This window comes from Antennarius striatus, chromosome 5 (assembly GCF_040054535.1).
Source record: "Antennarius striatus isolate MH-2024 chromosome 5, ASM4005453v1, whole genome shotgun sequence".
In the NCBI taxonomy this organism is placed as follows: Eukaryota; Metazoa; Chordata; class Actinopteri; order Lophiiformes; family Antennariidae; genus Antennarius; species Antennarius striatus.
In genome coordinates this window covers 15958485-15978112 of record NC_090780.1, presented here as the reverse complement: position 1 = coordinate 15978112, position 19628 = coordinate 15958485, and the positions used below count along the sequence as shown (strand labels likewise).

Below are 19628 nucleotides of genomic sequence, written 5' to 3'. Positions count from 1 at the left end.
AACAGGCCTCAGATATCGAAAATTGACACAAGCGATGGTCCAATAATGGGCAGAGACAAAGATCTTCCCCCAAGACTAAACTTTATTAAAAAGCAGAATAAAAACAACACGAACACCAACGGACCTATCAGGTCTCAATTACCTGCATGAACACTACAGGACGGCCGGGATGACTGCAATCAGGGAGCCAATCGAGGCCAGAGCACTCACCAAACTCCATGCCCAACACACACACACACACACACACACACACAGCAAACAAACCAAAAAGACAAGGGATAAAAGTATAAAACGTGAAGGCTGTGCGAAAATCACTACACACAAACTAAGGGGAGTCTTCACTGAAGCAAGGGACCCCGACCACTGATGGCTCCACCGTCCGAACAGTTCCACTGTCACTGGCCCCGCAGTACTCATTGTAGCACCGGTATCCCGCCACTAACTGCACCACTGGACCAGTTCTAGGCTCTAAGGAGTGGGGAGCAAGAATAATTACACCAAAGACCGTTGCTTTAAGTAGAAAAGGCCAGCAATTTACTGAATGCAAAAACAAGCCAAAAATACCTTATTATTGAGAACATGCAGGGTAAGTAAATGAAAAAGTATTTCACTCTTTTGTTCTTTTCATTCATATAGTTTATTTTAGTAAAGCTAATCTAAGTTAGACTAGTCTGTTTTTCCTAGGTTGCACCTATTTTAGGATTCCTATTTTTCTTCCCGAGTTAACCTTCTTTTTGCAGGTAAGCAAATACCTTCAAAACCCAAATAAATCAAAGTGGACCACAGTTATTCAAATCACATTCAGAAATATAAACATGAAAATAAAAGTATGGCACTTAAAATTTAAGTTCAATTCCAAATGTGAATTCAAGTGTTCAATTCAATGAGAAGTTTCAGTTAGATTCAGTCCAAAAAATAGTTCAATCAGTTCCCAGTTCAGTTCAGTTCAGTTCAAGCTAGTTCCTGATACTCCTACCACTCTGGCAGCGAGTTACCACACAAAGAGAATTTCCCCAATGATGCGATGGAGAAGATGAGTTCAAGGTCTGGGTCGCCATCTTGAATCCCGTCTGTGGATGTGCACGCCCGTACATGGCGGACCACTCCTTGCTCCGACCACGCTTCCAACCAAGCAAAAAAGCCTAACAGGCCATAAACACAATAAAACTTTTTAAGTCCTCAAATCACACAAATACATGCTTCACAGTCTGAGTTATAACGTTACTGCTACGGCGTTTTTCCAACTCAAAATGGCAGCGGAGCGGTCACTTTGATCCCACTGCTCCGTCTCCACACCAATTACTGCACAAATCTTTCATTTACACAGCTTTGATGAAGTAATGCAGAGCATACCGAGAAGTGAGAGAGTTGTCATTGGAGCAGACTTCAATGGACATGTTGTCAGGACCAAGACAAGAGCGGAGATCAGGTGCGTCTGAACTGAAGTCTTTATTACAGCAAAGGCACACGAGGGAAGCACGGGAAAGACCGGTGCACGAGTCCAGGGAAACAGAGCGGGACGGGCGGCGTGCAGACACAGGAGGATACAGACAGGACTTACGGGTCCAGGCAGGCAGGTCGGGGTCCAAATACAATCCAGGGTCAAGGTAGGAGTCAGGATGAACTGGCGACAAATACGGCATCTACACAGAGGATCTGACGCTGGGTCCGTGTTCAAGCCGGGTCTTTATAGTTAGTGATTAGGGGTAAAATGGTGGCAGGTGTGTCTGGGATGACTGGACGCGATGTGGGATCTGCGCCACGGGAAACCCAGCACGAGACTGGGGGCAGACCCCGAGCTGGGTCGTGACCCATGTTGGTGCAGGAAACGGGTGATGAGGGGGTGATGGGCAGGTTTGGTATCCAGGAGAGGAACGCAGAAGGACAGATGGTAGTTGACTTTGCAAAAAGGATGGAAATGGCTATAGTGAATACTTTCTTCCAGAAGACACAGGAACATAGGGTGACCTATAAGAGTGGTGGTAGGAGCACACAGGTAGACTACATCTTGTGTAGACGGTGTAATCTGAAGGAGATCAGTGACTGCAAAGTAGTGGTAGGCGAGAGTGTAGCCAAACAGCATAGGATGGTGGTGTGTAGGATGACTCTGGTGGTGAGGAAGATGAAGAGGGCAAAGGCAGAGCAGAAGACGAAATGGTGGAAGCTGAAAAGGGAAGAGTGTTGCCTGACTTTTAGGAAGGGGTTAAGACAGGCTCTGGGTGGTCAGGAGGTGCTTCCAGTTGACTGGACAACTACAACCAATGTGATCAGGGAGACAGATAGGAGAGTACTTGGTGTGTCATCTGGAAGGAAAGTAGATAAGGAGACTTGGTGGTCGAATGAGGAGGTACAGGAGTGTATACACAGAAAGAGGTTAGCTAAGAGGAAGTGGGACACTGAGAGGACTGAGGAGAGTAGACGGGAGTACAGGGAGATGCAGTGTAATGTGAAGGTAGAGGTAGCAAAGGCCAAACAAGGGGCTTATGATGACTTGTATGCTAGGTTGGACAGTAAGGAGGGAGAGACTGATCTATACAGGTTGGCAAGACAGAAAGACAGAGATGGGAAGGATGTGCAGCAGGTTAGGGTGATTAAAGATAGGGATGGAAGCCTATTGACAGGTGGAAAGAGTACTTTGAAGAGTTGATGAACGTGGAAAATGAGAGAGAACAAAGACTAGAAGAGGTGACTGTTGTGGACCAGGAAGTAGCAAAGATTAGTCAGGATGAAGTGAGGAGGGCATTGAAGAGGATGAAGAGTGGAAAGTCAGTCGGTCCTGATATACCTGTAGAGGTTTGGAAATGTCTAGGAGAGGTGGCAGTAGAGTTTCTGACTGGGTTGTTCAACAGGATCTTAGATAGTGAGAAGATGCCCGAGGAATGGAGAAGTTTAAGAATCAGGGAGACATGCAGAGTTGTGGCAACTACAGAGGAATAAAGCTGATGAGCCATACAATGGAGTTATTGGAAAGAGTAGTGGAAGCTAGACTAAGGGCAGAAGTGAGCATTTGTGAGCAGCAGTATGGTTTCATGCCAAAAAAAAGAGTACTACAGATGCAGTATTTGCTTTGAGGATGTTGATAGAGAACTATAGAGAAGGCCAAACGGAGCTGTATTGTGTTTTTGTAGATCTGGAGAAAGCTTGTGACAGGGTGCCCAGAGAGGAACTGTGGTATTGTATGAGGAAGTCTGGAGTGGCAGAGAAGTATGTTTAGAATGGTGCAGGACATGTATGAGGACTGTAAGATAGTGGTGAGGTGTGCTGTAGGATGTGACAGAGGAGTTCAAGGTGGAGGTGGGACTGCATTAGGAATCAGCTCTGAGCCCCTTCTTGTTCGCAATGTTGATGGACAGGCTGACAGACGAGGTTAGACAGGAATCTCCATGGACTATGATGTTTGCAGATGACATTGTGATCTGCAGTGAGAGCAGGGAACAGGTGGGGGAGAAGCTAGAGAGGTGGGGGTTTGTTCTGGAAAGGAGAGGAATGAAGGTTAGCTGCAGCAAGACAGAGTACATGTGTGTGAATGAGAAGGACTCATTGCAGCCATTTGATAAAATCAAAAAAGTTCCATGACCATGCGATATTTAAGTTTTTCTTTTTTAAATAATTAGCGAAAATTTCTACATTTCTGTTTTTTTCTGTCAAGATGAGGTGCAGAGTGTACATTAATGAGAAATAAAATGAACTTTTTTGATTTTAGCAAATGGCTGCAATGAAACAAAGAGCGAGAAATTTAAAGGTGTCTGAATACTTTCCGTACCCACTGTATATATATATATATATATATATATATATATATATATATATATATATATATATATATATATATATATATATATATATATATATATATATATATATATATATATATATTGAGAGAGAGAGAGAGAGAGAGAGAGAGAGAGAGAGAGAGAGAGAGAGAGAGAGAGAGAGAGAGAGAGAGAGAGAGAGAGAGTCTGAGATGGTTTGGACATGTCCAGAGGAGAGATAGTGCATATATTGGTAGAAGGATGCTGAGTTTTGAACTGCCAGGCAGGAGGCCTAGAGGAAGACCAAAGAGGAGGTTTATGGATGTAGTGAGGAAATTGATTCGCTGTGGCGACCTCTGAAGGGAAAAGCCGAAAAGGAAAAGAAAAAGATAGAGAGAGAGAGAGAGAGAGAGAGAGAGAGAGAGAGATAGATAGATAGATAGATAGATAGATAGATAGATAGATAGATAGATAGATAGATAGATAGATAGATAGATAGATAGATAGATAGATAGATAGATAGATAGATAGATAGATAGATAGATAGATAGATTTGTTTTTGATGCTCCAAAGACGCACATTCATTTATAGCATCATATGTCCATGGCATCAATGTCCTGAGAACTACAGTGACTCTGATTAAAAACTTCTTATGAGTTGTAGATGTAGAACAATTCATAAACTTAACTAAGTAAATTCAAAATTCACCAACTTTTAATGGTTTTCATATAAAATATAAGAACATTTAAAATCTGAAAAGCAGAACTAATCTGTCAGGTGAATGCAGTGAAATAAAAATTTGTCTCTGAGATGCAGTCGAATAACAAAGTTGTAAATTGTTGAGTAAAGTCGCTTCAAGTAGCTTTTACATCCATTGTTTTTCTTTATTTAAAGTTTTGAAATAAATATGCTTTGCTTCTATAGGTTGGAACAGAGTCACAATGATTGATGATGAGCGACAACAAAGGTAAAAAAAAAAAATGCAGCGCATGAGAAGCGCGCACTGATGTACTGTACCATCAAACAACCATGAGTAAAAGTTGATCACGACCACAATAATGTGTGAAGGGTGATTTCTGTTTGTAATACTGTATGTACCACTATGAAGCAGAATGTTCAGGATCACGTCATATCCTGCAGGGGGCGCTGCACAATTCATGGTTTGGTTCAGAGTATGCCCTGAGGAAGCGTATCGTGTTTTTGGAGCTGTCAGATCATGAACCTGCTTAATGTCGCTGATTCACATTTAACCAAATCAAGACTTAATTGTGTTTTAATCGTCGAAACATTAGATTAATGTTTCTTTGAAAGATTATGCGATGATATCAACCACAACAGCTGGTTATAGTCATCTATTTGGTACCACGTGAGCGCACGGAGCGCTAAACGGAGTTGGTCTCTTATTGACAGAGCAATAACCAAGGAGTGACAACTGCAGATTCCTGCGTGTGAGGGAGAGACTGAACGGCTGTGTATGTAGGAGGAGGAGGAGGGAGAGGAGGAGGAGGAAGAGGAGTGAACGTCGGCTCGGTGTTGGGAGATGGAAGCAGAAAAGGCGGATGCAGAGAAGACTCGCTCTCATCGTCCCCAAGAAAAAGGACGTGGATAAATCGTTTCCCTTCTGGCATATCCCGGGTTTTGATTTTCCTGCATGTCCAGAATGATCTCGGTCGAGCTCTCGGGCACCACCCCTCCGAACGCACCCGTTCACTTCTGAGCTGTCAATCATATCGCGGCGGGATTTCTACATGTGAGCGCACGGCGCACCGGGCAGGGCGGATCAGCTCAGAGGGTGGAAAACGCCAGTGGTTATGGATGTAAGGTCAAACGTCTCATCACTCCAATCAGTCTGATTAGGTAAGACGATGTAAGGATTGAGGATGTACGTTTGATGAATGAGACATTTTATGCAATTAGACTACAGCGCGTTCCTGATTGTCCATTGCTGCTGGGCGTTAATAGGCCCTCATCACTTTTTGCAAATCGGATTATCTGGTTTGTAACCCTCATATTACCCTTCTGAATCCCGACAGCGACACTTTCCTATAGCGCTGCCCAGACTTCAGCAGGAAAGATGATGTGCGAGGTGATGCCGACCATCAGCGAAGGAGACTCGGCCGGTCCTCCCAGAGGGACCAGCGGCGTCCCAAATGGCTCGGACCAGGAGGCCAATTTTGAGCAGCTGATGGTGAATATGCTGGACGAGAGGGACAAGCTGTTAGAGTCCCTCAGAGAGACTCAGGAGACCCTCATTCAGTCTCAGACTAAGCTGCAGGGGGCGCTGCATGAGAGGGACGTGCTCCAGCGGCAGATCAACGCAGCGCTGCCTCAGGTGAGGAGCAGTCGGCCTTTGGACGCCATGTGGGGGTCGGGTGGTGGTGAGGGAGTAGGATAGGGTTTTTGTCTTAAAGATGAGCAACCTTCATGCACACAGTGTCTTATATAGACATGCATGAGGAGATAAATGCCCCTGAAACCATTATTGCTCAGCCTGGATTACCATCTGGCCGGATTGGTCCCCAGCTGGGCCAAGGAACTCCATGACTCAAAAGCTGCACAATGAAACTTAAATTTACTGTGACATCTGCAACAATATTTTATCACATTAATTCCCCCAAAATGGTATTTGCAAACTGTGACGTAATTTGAGAAAAAGATATAATTTGTTATTGCAGCATAGATGCCAGAAATTCATTGTTTAGGTAATAAACTCTAAACTCACATTGATATGGCAGAGCATCATGGGAAGGTGAAAGAAATGTGTGACAAATGAAATATGAACACGAAGTAGACCCACTACAATGTGCTCGGTCTTTTGTCACAGATGTCCAGAGCTGCAGTGATAAGGAAACCCCCACTCAGCAATGTAAGTTGCAATTTTTAATTTCCACCACTAAAGCAGGCCTAGAGAGTTACTTGTCTCCCCATTAGAGTTTATAGTAATAATGAGTTTGATAGGTGGCATGATCTATCCATATATAAATGTATTGAAAAACTGAATCAACATTTTGCACATGCCCTAAAGATGTGCATCTTATAACTGTTTTTTTTCCCCATTGATATGTTTTTACGCAAATTCATCATCAACTTATCAACGTGACTTTGATGTTATTACGGTCTGTCCACATCAGCACATGCTTTTTCTAGTCATGGGGCAACTGCTTTCTTGGATATAAACTTTCTAGTTCTCCCTCATGTGTCTAACTATTGGAAAATAGCATACCATTATCCTTGTCAAAACATACTAGTACAACATTGTGAATAAGTAGTAGTAACATTCTCAAATTAATAATACAATTAATACAATTAACATTCTTTGAATTTGCTGACACAACTGAGAACAGTACCATGTCCTCAGTTGTGTCAGCAACTGAGAACATAGTACTGGCTCAAAATCTTACTGTATATTTATTAGAAATGTACTTTGTTTCCAAGCTGCATTCAGAAAGTGTTCCACTAAAGCTGTGTGTCATCTGCTTTATACAAATTTAATTGAGAATGTGATAGAGAGTATCTGTCATGCAAGGCAAGGTGAGACCCACTGATCAGGACCAATAAGTATTCAGACAACAGTGTAACCATTAATGGAGCATGGCGTATGTTGGGACTGGGGATTGAGCCACCAGTCCAATAAGATAACCTTTATCTCCTGAGCCACAGCTTCTCTCCTAAAATTTTAAACACAATAGTAGAACTAATTATAAAAAAAACTTAACACATTAACGTCTAAACAACAATTACTAATACTGTTCAAAAAGATAATGACATGCTGTTTCCTAACATTTTGACCCTTTGAGGCTGAATAAAAATGGTGATTTCTGTTACTGAGTGGAGGTTACCTTTTCCATTAGACTCTGAACACTTGTGGCAAGAAGTTGATGCACTGCTGTTTACAGGTACTTTTCCAGTACCTTAAAATAAGTAATGCCATTTTACTTATTAATAGTCTCATATTACTTCTCCCATGTTACCTGTTTACAACGTTAATACAGTAGATTATCAGTGACATGTCACTGTAAATTTACATCAATGTTTTCGGTGTGGCAACCAATCTGTTGAACGACTGTAGACATGAGAAAGTTGAATATAAGCAGGGCTCAGAGTTCATTGATAAGCTTGGATTGGGTTGTGCCACTCATCTGAGCTGCCTATCTTAACACTTGCTTGTCTTGGATATCACCAATAGCATTAAATAGACCTTACCAGTCTAGAAGCTCATAAGTGGCAAAGTGGCAGCTTGCCAAAAAGAAGGATCAAAATCTTTTGTGGGATTGACAAAGGTTGAATGGTGGATGGGGAGTAGGTGATGGGTTTTTCCTCACTAAAAGATGGTTGACTCCTGAGCTTTGGGGCAGATGTTGAGTCCTGCTGCTCAGACAGGAGAACAGAGCCCACCTACTATTCTCTGCAGGAGATGAAGGAGGTGACGGTAGGCTTGGGGATGGTTGAAGTCCTGGGGCCCTAGTGTGTCTTTTGGAGAAAGAGAGCTTAGTGAGGATTGTTTCAGTCAAAGCAAGACAATGGTGAAGCTTCGGCACATAAAACTGTTTACACCTCCTGAACCTCAGATCAAAATGCCCACCGTGATGTCACAGTATGGTGTGTACACAAGAGAGGGAGCATGGGAAAGAAACAAGCTGACGATGACAGCCTTACTGCAGCCTCTTCTCAGAGAAACATAGCCGCCTGCTAGTGCACATGGCCCTGAGCTGCTGGCTTCTGTGCTTCCACACATGCATGTGCGTCTTGGCTTATGTGTGTGTGTTTGTGTGCGTGTGTGTGTGTGTGTGTGTGTGTGTGTGTGTGTGTGCGTGTGTGTATGAGAGAGAGAAAGTGAGAGAGAGAGAGAGAGAGAGAGAGAGAGAGAGAGTGGGCAGACATAGTCATGCTTGTTTTCTAATCTTGCTTGGTTCAGCGTTATATTTTTTTTTCTAGCAATAATACAAGTATTATTTATATAGTTGTTGACCTTGGAGACATCATGCAGATATTGTGACTGTACATGCAGAAGCCATCTTCTGCTTTCTCTTTCTCTCTCAAAGTACGACACATACAGTCATGGCAAACACAGTGGAACAAACAGTACAGTGATGACAGTGGAAGAATATATTGCACTTATATATACGTACGTATACCACCATCCATTTACTTCTACACTTGTGTTGTATGAAGGCATAGCTACAGAAATAGTTGTTTTCAAGTATTCAAAATGTTCTCTATAAATGTGGATTAAAAGTTCACAGAGAAGTAAAAGTGATTTAACAAATATAGTTTCACTGCAGAACATATACGCCCAAATATATCCACAGATGTGTGAATTAATTTCTGGTTTAAATGAGTTTTCATTTAGGAATTGGTTTGTGGTCATTTGTGCACCACGTGCGATTTTGTAATGCTTCTTTTATTTTTTTGTTTTTGTCTTTTACTGTGGAAATGTGTGGGTTACTGCAGCAAAAGCATCTGCAAACGTGTGTGAGGAATACTGTAAAGGTCTCTCTGCCAGGATGTGATTTTACATGAATAAAAAAATCCTGTTTTTGGAAACTCGACTGTGGGTCGGTAATATTTAATTTAGATAAAAACTAAAGTATAGTGATAGTCTGGTCCAGATTTATCAGTATAAATTACATTGAGTAGTAATGGGGTGCTGGGGAAGAAAATATCAACTTACTTTGTGTATCTGATGTCTCAAGCATTGGTGTGAAAATTAGATCAGAGCAATGTTGGCAATTTAGCCGACTCCACCATCCTAAAAATGTCAGTGGTAATTAGAGGAATCTCGGCTGGTTCAGTGTGACTATAGCATGATGTGTAAATACCCTCAACCACAATATAAAATCCCCTTGTGTTGTAGTTGATGTGTATTTGTCTGTGTTGTTTACTGATGTGTCGACTCTCATCTTTCCATGTGTCAGAAAAACATTTATCATCTTCCTGTATTCCATATGAGTGTATTTCTGTACTTTGGGATGTATTTTATACATTTCCTTACTCTGACCACTCTGACCCAGAACTGTCATATGTGTGGCTGTCCTCCTAATATACAAACACTTCAACACACACGCACATGCAAACACACTGTGTGGGTTATTCAAAATGCAATGCTCTTCAATGTCTTCGTTGTTAAAAAATACATAAACTGGCTTCACTCGCCTCAGTAGTGTCAAAAAATGGAACAGTATTGCCATTACACACACATGCATGCAAGCACGCGCGCACACACAAACACACACACACACACACACACACACACACACACACACACACACACACACACACACACACACATACACACACACACAGACACACACACACATTAACATATACAGATGCATGCGGGCATACACAGAGAAGAGGATGGATATGTTCATTAGCTACAGAGAATAGAGTTTCAGATTAACATGTCAGCCCATTACAGTGCAAAATGCGTTTAATACAGCCTTCAGAGATAGGTTTGCCCCGAGACAGATTAGGTGTTAAACACACAATGTGATGCACATACACACACACACACATACACACACGCACGTTCACGCGCACACACATGCACATGATGCTCATTCTTCTGTATGAGAAAAGCTGTTCTGACGCTGTCGAATATAATGTGTTGGTGAACAGTGTGCTCCAAACTAAGCATGTCACTGTTACTATGCACAGTGGTGTGTGTGTCATGTATTTCTGTATTTCCATTATATTCTATTATTAGTTCTTATATAATGTCATGGAGAGGTTGATGGGTCACTCCAAGGATATGGATTTGTGACCTGTAGGGGACTCACTCAATAGATATTTGAGAATTTTGCCACAGAGGAAGAAATACTTCAACACTTGCCCGGGAAATAAGTTTATGACTTCTTGCAGAGAGTTAGATCAGATCGATGCCATACTGTGAGTTAAATGTGGGATTGGTGCCAGGAGGCAGTAATTTCTGCCTTATTATTTCTATACAGTATGTCTGATGAACGGTCTCCATTGGGAAACAGAGCCACCCTAAACACGACTAACTCATTTTGGCATGCCTGTCATGGCACAAATGAACTGACTAGGACTCAATGTTTTAATTACCGATCTTTTCGAAGTGGAGCCAGAGCGTGGATAGCTGGCTAATCCCACCCCCGGTTTTTATACTAGTTTCATACAAACCACACTTACATGAGGTAGGTTTTAATCCTTTTATCTAGCTCTTTGTAAAACAAGAGCCATAAAGATGAGCTTGGTCAGTTCAGTCGTCCATTTGAAATAGATTTCAGAATCATGCTCATGAAAACTGGAAATAAATCACGTAACATTAACAGAAATATCAACAAGTGACCTTATTAGCTCATCTGAATCAGTTGTGTCTCAAACAGAAGTGAAGGTTGCCATGGTGACAGCAAATGATACCCCTCGCTCTAGCCCAGAGTGAGAAGAAAGCAGATTCCACCCCTGAACAAGAGAAACTCTGGAGAAAACTGTTGGTCCTATTGTTGAAATTCCCTCACTGCGGACATCCTAGGAATCTGCTGGACAATACCATGTATGACTTATTTTAATTCAGTGTAAAATGGCAATTGTACAATGAATTTATCAACTGGAACTTTTTCCTCAGTTATTCATCCTAAGGCCTTATGGGGCAGTTTGTTGGTACGCATGGTGCTCCAGGTATCATGAAACCCAAACTATGAGACTGTTTGGTTCTATATTAGCAGAAATAGAAATAGCGTTGATTTTTTCTATTTTTCCATGTGAAGAAAATGAGTGTGGAGAGACTATTGTGGGATTGAGTGTAGTGATATAGATATACTGATATAGAATATTTAGAATATTCTTCCAGCTCCTGTCCTCTGCTTCATTACCTGACAATTTCAGGGAATTTGATTTTACAAGAAGTTTATCTTGTTATTGATATAAAACTTGATGTGATGTGAAAATACTGTATTATTTCATTATTTTTAATTATTCTGTGGTTGGCTGTAGTGAGGTTTAATGAATATTTTAGATTTTGTTTGCTGTTTTCTATGATTGTTGAATGAATCATTAAATTACTGTGAAAATGGGTGATTTTTGAATATCTTGTCCATATGTTGGAAAAGAAAAGTTGCACAGAAAAGGCTGACTATTTCTGAAAACATAAAATTCATAATAGCAAAAGACAGCACTCCAGTACATTTGATGTGTTTGCCAAGTGTTATAAGAAAATAAAGAGGGGTTTTTCAGTTAGACAATGAACATTTGCAGACAGACGGACACAGATAGCCATACGCCCATTATAATTTCATTAAATGTTTTCACAATAAAAATACTGCCAATTTAGTTAATTAAGATTACATTAGACGCTGTACACCATGGAAACTGTGGAACAAAGATTGTCAGTCTTTAGTTGTTTAACAGAAATTGTGAAGTCCAGATTTTTTGACATTTGAAATAATTTAATATATGAAGACGGCTTGGATGGGCCATGGATGATTTAGAGCTTTAAACATTTTCTGTTGTGCTCTAACTGTCACCACCTCAACCTGAAACAACAAATGTGTCTCTGTGAGGTAACAGAGCCTCTATTGCTCAGTCCTCAAAAGATGTGTATTTGTGCGTGTGTGTGTGTGTGTGTGTGTGTGTGTGTGTGTGTGTGTCCTGTGATGTTTGGACACCTGTTCCAGTCAGACACAACACTGGCTATTTTTGCCAGCATACAAATATACAGGGAAAGACCAACACCTCACTGTCCATCCAAAACAACTGTCCCATGATCACTCACACACACACACACACACACACACACACACACACACACACACACACACACACACACACACACACACACACACACACACACGTACACACACCTTATGGGTGTCTCGCGTGTGTAGCTGTCCTTTGACGTGTTTGTCTTATTGTTTTACCCTTGTACGACCTCATAAACACAAATTTAACCCCCCTCACACACGCACACACACACACACACACATACACACATAGGCACACGCAGACATACACACACACACACACACACACACACACACACACTTGAAGTATGTTGTTGAGCATCATCACCTTTTACGAATATTTTTTTTAATATTCTTTCCAAGAATCTTACCGCTCCACAATGAGCTGGAGTGTTACTTGGGGTGTACCCCATCTTTCCCCCTGTAGTCAGCTGGGATAGACTGTAGCAGACCCGTGACCCACAAAGTGTGTAAGCGGCTGTAGATGAGATGATTGCCATTGTCCATCCAGAAAATATATGGATTTTTTTGATCTCTTAGACTTTCTCTTTGTCTCCCTATTTCTTCATTTTCTTTTTTTTGTGTGACACATCGATAACCCAGTTATTAATTATCTGATCCTTTGGACAGATCCTGTCCCATGCTACTCCTGCAGCTGGCCTTCGCTTTCAAGTGCACTAAACCGTGTGGAAGGGAAGATGTGACAGTTTGCTCAGTGCTTTGTAAAGAACACTGTGTTCAAGTGACAGGCACAAGTCATTCACCTGTTAAACCCTCTATTGTGCTTCTGCTGACATCTATTTTGCCAAAGTTCCCATATTCCTGCATGTGTTTAGGCGGTATTACAGAGCAGATTGGCAACAGCCAAAATTCTTGTTTCACATGCAGTGAGTTAACTTCCCATCAGGCTCCAGTGAGGCACCCCAGGGTGTGTCAGGACATAGGTACACCAGCATTATCGTTCCTATTATGAAGAATACAGGGCCGTTATCTCACTGAAATACCAAAAATTAACTACGAAAAAATCTTAATCGACTCATTCCCTTTTTGTTGCCATGACCAGTACACAGAAAGGTGTTTCACATCACATGTACCAAGACCAGCAGTGAGTGAGTCTCACAAGGTTTGTACTCAGCCATCCAATTTCTTGTCCTAGAAGTGTGTTTTGCTTACAGGTACAGTGTGAGGCCGAGCATGTGTCAGAACTAATAGACCAGGGGTATTCAATAAAAAGTAATGGAGGTCCGTTTATAAAAATTTCCTCTTTGTAAAAGGTCCGAACCCAAGTCCAGTTTGTGTCTAATAGCCGGTCCCTATGTCCACATTATCATTTATTATACATTTTCAATGCAGGATATGTTTAACTGAGTGTACAGCTAGCTCTTTTACCTCACCATAAATAAAAATAGGCTCAGGCAAATAAAGTTCAAGCCTTTATGTTAGATTGAAGAACACACAAACCTCAGAATTAAATATAAAGTGCAAAAAGAGCTCAATAGTCCTTTTTCTCGTAAATTAAAGACATCACAACCCAAAGAACCGAAGGCCTACATTTCAAGTAAAAAAAACATGAACATGTTCAGAAATCATGAGTAAAAACGGGATCTTTCAGGGGAAAAATGCAAACAGAACTTTTTTAATGACAGAAAGGGGCATGTGGCCTGCCAGTCATTTACTTCTACACAAGTAGACTTGTACACAAGGTGTGCACAGGCACACCTTGTGCCTGTGCACACCATGTGGTGCTCACCTTGTGGTGGTCTCTGTCATGTGTGGTGAAAGAGACCACTGGACTTTTGTCAGCATCTCTTTTATTGCTGCACGTACAGTATGTCTTCTCCTCTTGCGTGTGTTTCATATTGGTGTTACACTCAGCAAAGAGCTCCTTATATTTGTGAAGGAACCTGACACACACAGAATCTACAACTCATCAGTGACCACAGATATGCATGGTGCTCTCTGAATAGCTGCATCAAGCTGTTAATATTTCTGATTTTCTGGTCTGTAGCCATGACCGTCAGAAAAAATGCGCCAAGAAAATCTACTCCTGAATTTATCATGGAGGGGTCACGGGTCCGGACAGAACCATCAACACGGTCCAGATCCGGACCGCGTTCCGCCATTTGGTGACCCTTGTAATAGCTCTTCAGCTGAAAAGGCAGGAAGGAGAAGGTCTGATGTCTGGGTGCACTGTGTTTGGAGGTGACTTGAGCTTGTCATGATATACACACACATTCAGTGATGCACAAACACGCTAACTCAAATCTGCACTCATCCCCAAACACACACAGCCTGTGGAGTCTCAAATGCCAGCAAACAATGTCTATGCGTCATCTATTGTATTTGTTTTTGTATGCATGCGTGTCAATGTTAGTGTACCCACACCTTGAGTAGCTGAAGCATGATTTGCCAAGGCTGTTTTGTACTCTCTCTGATAGGTGAACGTTGCAGAGGATCGGTTAATTCATTTAAAAAATAATCACATCCCATTGGTCTGCGAGTGAAGCCCAAATGTTCCACAACATGTTATGTAAGAAGAACACACTGGAATCAGGGTTCATGTAGAGGAAAGTGGTGGAAAGACCGCAGCGGAGTGTTACCAAGAAACTACTGAGAGTCAGAGAGAGAAAGGATTTAGTAGATTAGTTGGTTTTAGACCTATACAGAGCCATTTAAAGAATAATTATGGTATTACATGAATTCATACAATCTACAAATGAACTGGCCGGTACATAGTTTTATTTCTGATTAAAACTATGTCCGAAACTTGAGCCGAGCTATGATATCAAATTTTTCTGCCTCTGTATCCTTTCTTCCTCTCTTTCCACCATGTTTTCCTCCTCTTCTCAGCAGTCCACTCCACAGTCCCTCTTATTAGGTCTTCGTCTAGCCTTTATTCAGGCCATCCAAACACTCTCACTGGGTCAGACTGGCCTGTGGTTAGAGTTTATGCACAGTTTTCATGCCCCTGAGTTCTAATAGATTATTAGCGTGCAGCGCTAGCTCTGCCACGCCACACCATGACTTCAGCTCTCCATCTCTCAGAAGAATCCATCCCTTGCTCCCTCCATCCCTCTGTCAGTGCCATCTGGCTCACAGCACCAGGCACATTTAGCTCAGCCGGGCGCCAATTTGTCCCTGTGGCTGCCTGGGAGAGCGAAGGACAGTGAGTGAAGAAAGTGGAGGATTGGGAAAGAGAGACAGATATAGAAAGTAAGATTTAATGAAGAGAGACATAAAGAATAGTTGGGGAATAAAAGCAGAATCAAGTGTACCTGACAGTCCTCAGCAGCGAGGGACATACTCCAGCAATGGGGAGAACTAGCAGTCAGCGTGTATGTGTGAGAGAGTTCCCTCTGCCTTGTAATAAGAGTAGAGTAATTGGAGTTGCTAGACCACCAGAGGGGAAGGCAAGAGTAATGATGCAGGGAGGGAGGCAGGGAAGGATGGAATGAGAAAAGGGATGTGAGATGAAGTTTCTCAGCCACGAGTTAAGCCCAAAGCAGCCCTTCATTGTCTAACAACGACACTATTGAAACTCTGTCAGCTTGCAACTCAATTAGAAAAGAAAATGAAACAATAGTGTGTTTGAGGGGTGTGGATGTTAGACCGGGGTTGGGGTGTAGAGGTAATGGATAGAGTGGTAGTGTTTCAGAAAAGTGTCAGAGAGACTGACTGTAATGCCCAAGAGAAGCTTTTGGGGAGTGTGCACACTAAAATGATCCACATGTATAAATACGTAGAAGACAAATCAAGGCAAAGCAGGCACCTCATCCAATAACACCCCCCACACACACACACACATGCACAGTAACGGGGGTGAAATATTTAAGAAGCCAGTTTTTCCCAGCTAGGGACTTAACCAGCAGCAATAGAGGCAGCAGCATCAGAAAGTCTCTCCGGCTGGACCCTTAAAGGGATTTAAAGAACTTCAAAATGCTTCATCTGCTCCATGAAATGCAGCTTGTCATTTTCTCACCCCCCTGCTGCTGGCTGTCAGTAGCAACCCCCCCCCCCGCCCAACACAGCCACGCACAAATATATTTGAATGAGCATGAGGGAGAAGGACAGTGGTAGGACAAATATTGTTCTGTACAGTAAATGGATCTCTTGAGTCATTTAAGTAGTCATGCATATAGGACACACAAAACTGGATGTATGTGTGATCATTTCATTTGAAATGGTTTCAAGATAGGAACATTATGGGAAACTGCGGATGTTTGGAGCAAAATTAAGAATTTACATTAGTAACGTTAAAGAATTTGCTTCAATACTAATTTTCAGGAGCGGTCAAAAAATATTTTCTGTTAAAAGTGATCCCAAAAGATTTCCCAAGTCGATATTTTAGCATGCTATCTTCAGACAGTTTAGAGCAGGACAAGCTCAAAGTGCAACATTGATGGTTTATTAACAACATTCACTTTTGATGGCGTTGTCATTGTTGAGGCTGATGTGTTTAACAAACATCTGCTCAATTACCAAACCAACATACTTCAAGCAACATTAGCTTTATTTCTTAAGATAGCTTAGGTTTATGACCATCAAACCAATTCAAATCCAATATTCACTCTCCTTTCAGCTCTGTTTTGATCTCTACTAACTCCTGGAGGAGATATCTTATCTAATTAATTGCGTAGTACTCCACTCCGCTGTGTTCACAAGGTAGTTGTAGTCTATTGTAGTTGACAGGTGACACACAGCGACTTTCTCATCTAAAAACCTAACAGAAGACGAACCACGAACCCAGACAGACGAATTAGACCTGAGCACAAGTACTCAAGGTAGAACTGTTGTAACTGGATCATTTCATCAGCTCAAAAATAGTAGTCAACAAAAGGTTTAGAGGATGCTGTGGAGGAGAATTATACTCAAGTTTTGATAGATATGCTTTTCATAGTTCTATAGTTAGAAGCAAAAATAAAGGAGCCTGGCTTAAAGAACCCTTTATAAAATTATGGGATTATCTCGATCTTGACCTTTATCAAACACCAAAAGGAATAGGACCTTCTAAGTTCCATATTTGGTGAAAATTTATAGCAAATCAAACCATTTGTTTTCCAGTAAACAACAGACAGACAAGCATTTAACCTCCTTGGTGGAAGTAAACACTGATAAGGGGCTATATATGGAACAAAAGGGACTGAGTTCTGAGACACTGAGGGAGCACAAATATTTAATACACCTGGAAAGAAAATCCGAAAAACATAAGAGGGTAATTAAATCAGGAAAAGAAATCAAGAAGTAGCTGTGCCTTTGCAATGTGATAGTTTTATGTAAATTCGTGGTCAAGATGTCATATTATAAGCGTGTCATAGATGTGTTGCTTTGAAATGCAATGTCATGATGGAGAAATGGAAGAGACAAACAGGACTGTCATTCTTTCGTAGTTACCGAGTGCATGTTAGGGTAACAATGTTGGTGGACACTAAGAGAAGGGATATGATCAGTGTCCTGTCGAGAACTTAATGAGTTCATCTGAGCAAACACAATGAGAAGAACTGATTTTTTGTTTCCAAGAATGTTTGAAAGGCTTATATAATTGCCTACTGCAAGACAGCATTTCAAGTATTGCAAATGTCCACCTGAGCAGATACAGTATGTCACACACAACTAAAGAAAGCCTGCATGAACACACTGAGATAAATGTGGCTGTGTGATGTGAGTGACATGTTAGAAAGCCCAGATCATGACTGAATATTCACCAAAATGCACTACGATGGTAGGATTGGTTTGGATTAGTCACAAGATGGTGTACTCAACCTAGAAGCAACTCAGTAGATGCTATCAGAATGCTTGAGTCTCTAAGTGCAAGCCAGAGAAATGAATATTTGTTCATGTGTTTACATCCACGCAAAGCTTTTTGATCATCTTTCCCCTGCATTAAATCAAGACTTGTTTATTCAGCACCACCTTCAACATGCCTTCATTCTCAGCTGCAGTCTGTTATTCATTTAATTCCAACTTCATTTACAGACATTGGGGTTGGTGCAGACACGCGAACAGACGTGCTGCTTATTCTTGTGCACTGACACACACACAAACTCACATATAGTGTACATCGGTCCCTGTTTCCCTGAACGCATGGCGAAATTGTTCTGCTGCTTCTTTTTAATCATTTTTGGTTTAATTTAACATCTTGTTTTCATTACAGCAAGACAATCTATTCTTTATAGTCACTATGTGAATTCACTTGAGTCGAATCAATAAAGTTAAGATTACCAACACACTGATCTGTTCTCCGGCTTCACAGTCTGACTCTCCTCCCTTACTCCTCTTTGTCGGTCTCACCGCCTCTCTATCTCTGAGGCTTCTTCGCTCGCTGTCTTATCAGTGCTGATGGGTTAAAACGTATATATGCTGAGAGGTGTATTAGTTAGCTATCTCTGTCAGATAGTGCTTCACATCTCCCCGACAGTTAACTGTACTTACAACTAGCAAGCTGCTAGCTGTGTGAGATAAGAGCACACTGCTGGGACATCAGACTGAGCTCATTAAAAACACACTTATTGGTGTTTACAATACAATAACACACTTGACTTTGGTGTTTTTTGGTGAAAGGGATGGTAAGCCATTCTGTATTTAAAGAGAAGGTAATTCAGGTACTGGGGGAAAGGGCATGAATGGATTTGTGGTGAGGATGATGAGGTGCAAGTGAGAACCCCATCCAAGACCTCCCAAGTTGGGACCCCATTGCTGTAGTCAAAATGAGATGTGATGAAGAAGTAAAGGATGGATTTTCCTGCAGGGTCAGAAGGCAGTGGTGGAAGTCCAAATGTGCTTTTGAGGTGGAAGAAGGCATATTTTTGGACAGACTTCGTATTGGATTACAGGAAGAGGGTAAAGTCCAGAATGACACCTAAATTCCAGATTTCTGTAGAGGTGTGGATGAGACCAACAAGAGAAGATAAGAAGACAGAGCATGTTCTATGTATTGATGTATGTGTGTCTCAGTGCTGATGTGCTTCAATGAAACTGAGGAAACATTTGTTTTGTGGTTGCATTGTAATGCACTTGTAACACATCTAATTGCCAAACTAATAGCCTGCAATGCACCCGTACTTGTAATTTTATAAATAACTGACACTCACTCGCCGTCGTCTCCGTGATCGGCTGTGTCTGTCGATGATGAAGGTCAGTAAGCTTTGTGAGCCCATTAGAATAATGGGGGCTGTGA

General features: G+C 41.6%; 1 protein-coding gene across 1 annotated transcript in view; it reads left to right on the top strand.

The window, feature by feature from the left end:
* The first annotated feature begins 5220 nt into the window (after positions 1-5220).
* The window catches only part of ppfia4 (PTPRF interacting protein alpha 4), a 55269-nt gene continuing 40861 nt past the window's right edge, over positions 5221-19628 (top strand). The window contains exons 1-3 of the mRNA XM_068315382.1: positions 5221-5609; positions 5786-6084; positions 6577-6618. Coding sequence (XP_068171483.1) covers positions 5827-6084; positions 6577-6618 — 300 coding nt within the window. The 5' untranslated portion in view covers positions 5221-5609; positions 5786-5826. The remainder of the gene's footprint in view (positions 5610-5785; positions 6085-6576; positions 6619-19628) is intronic.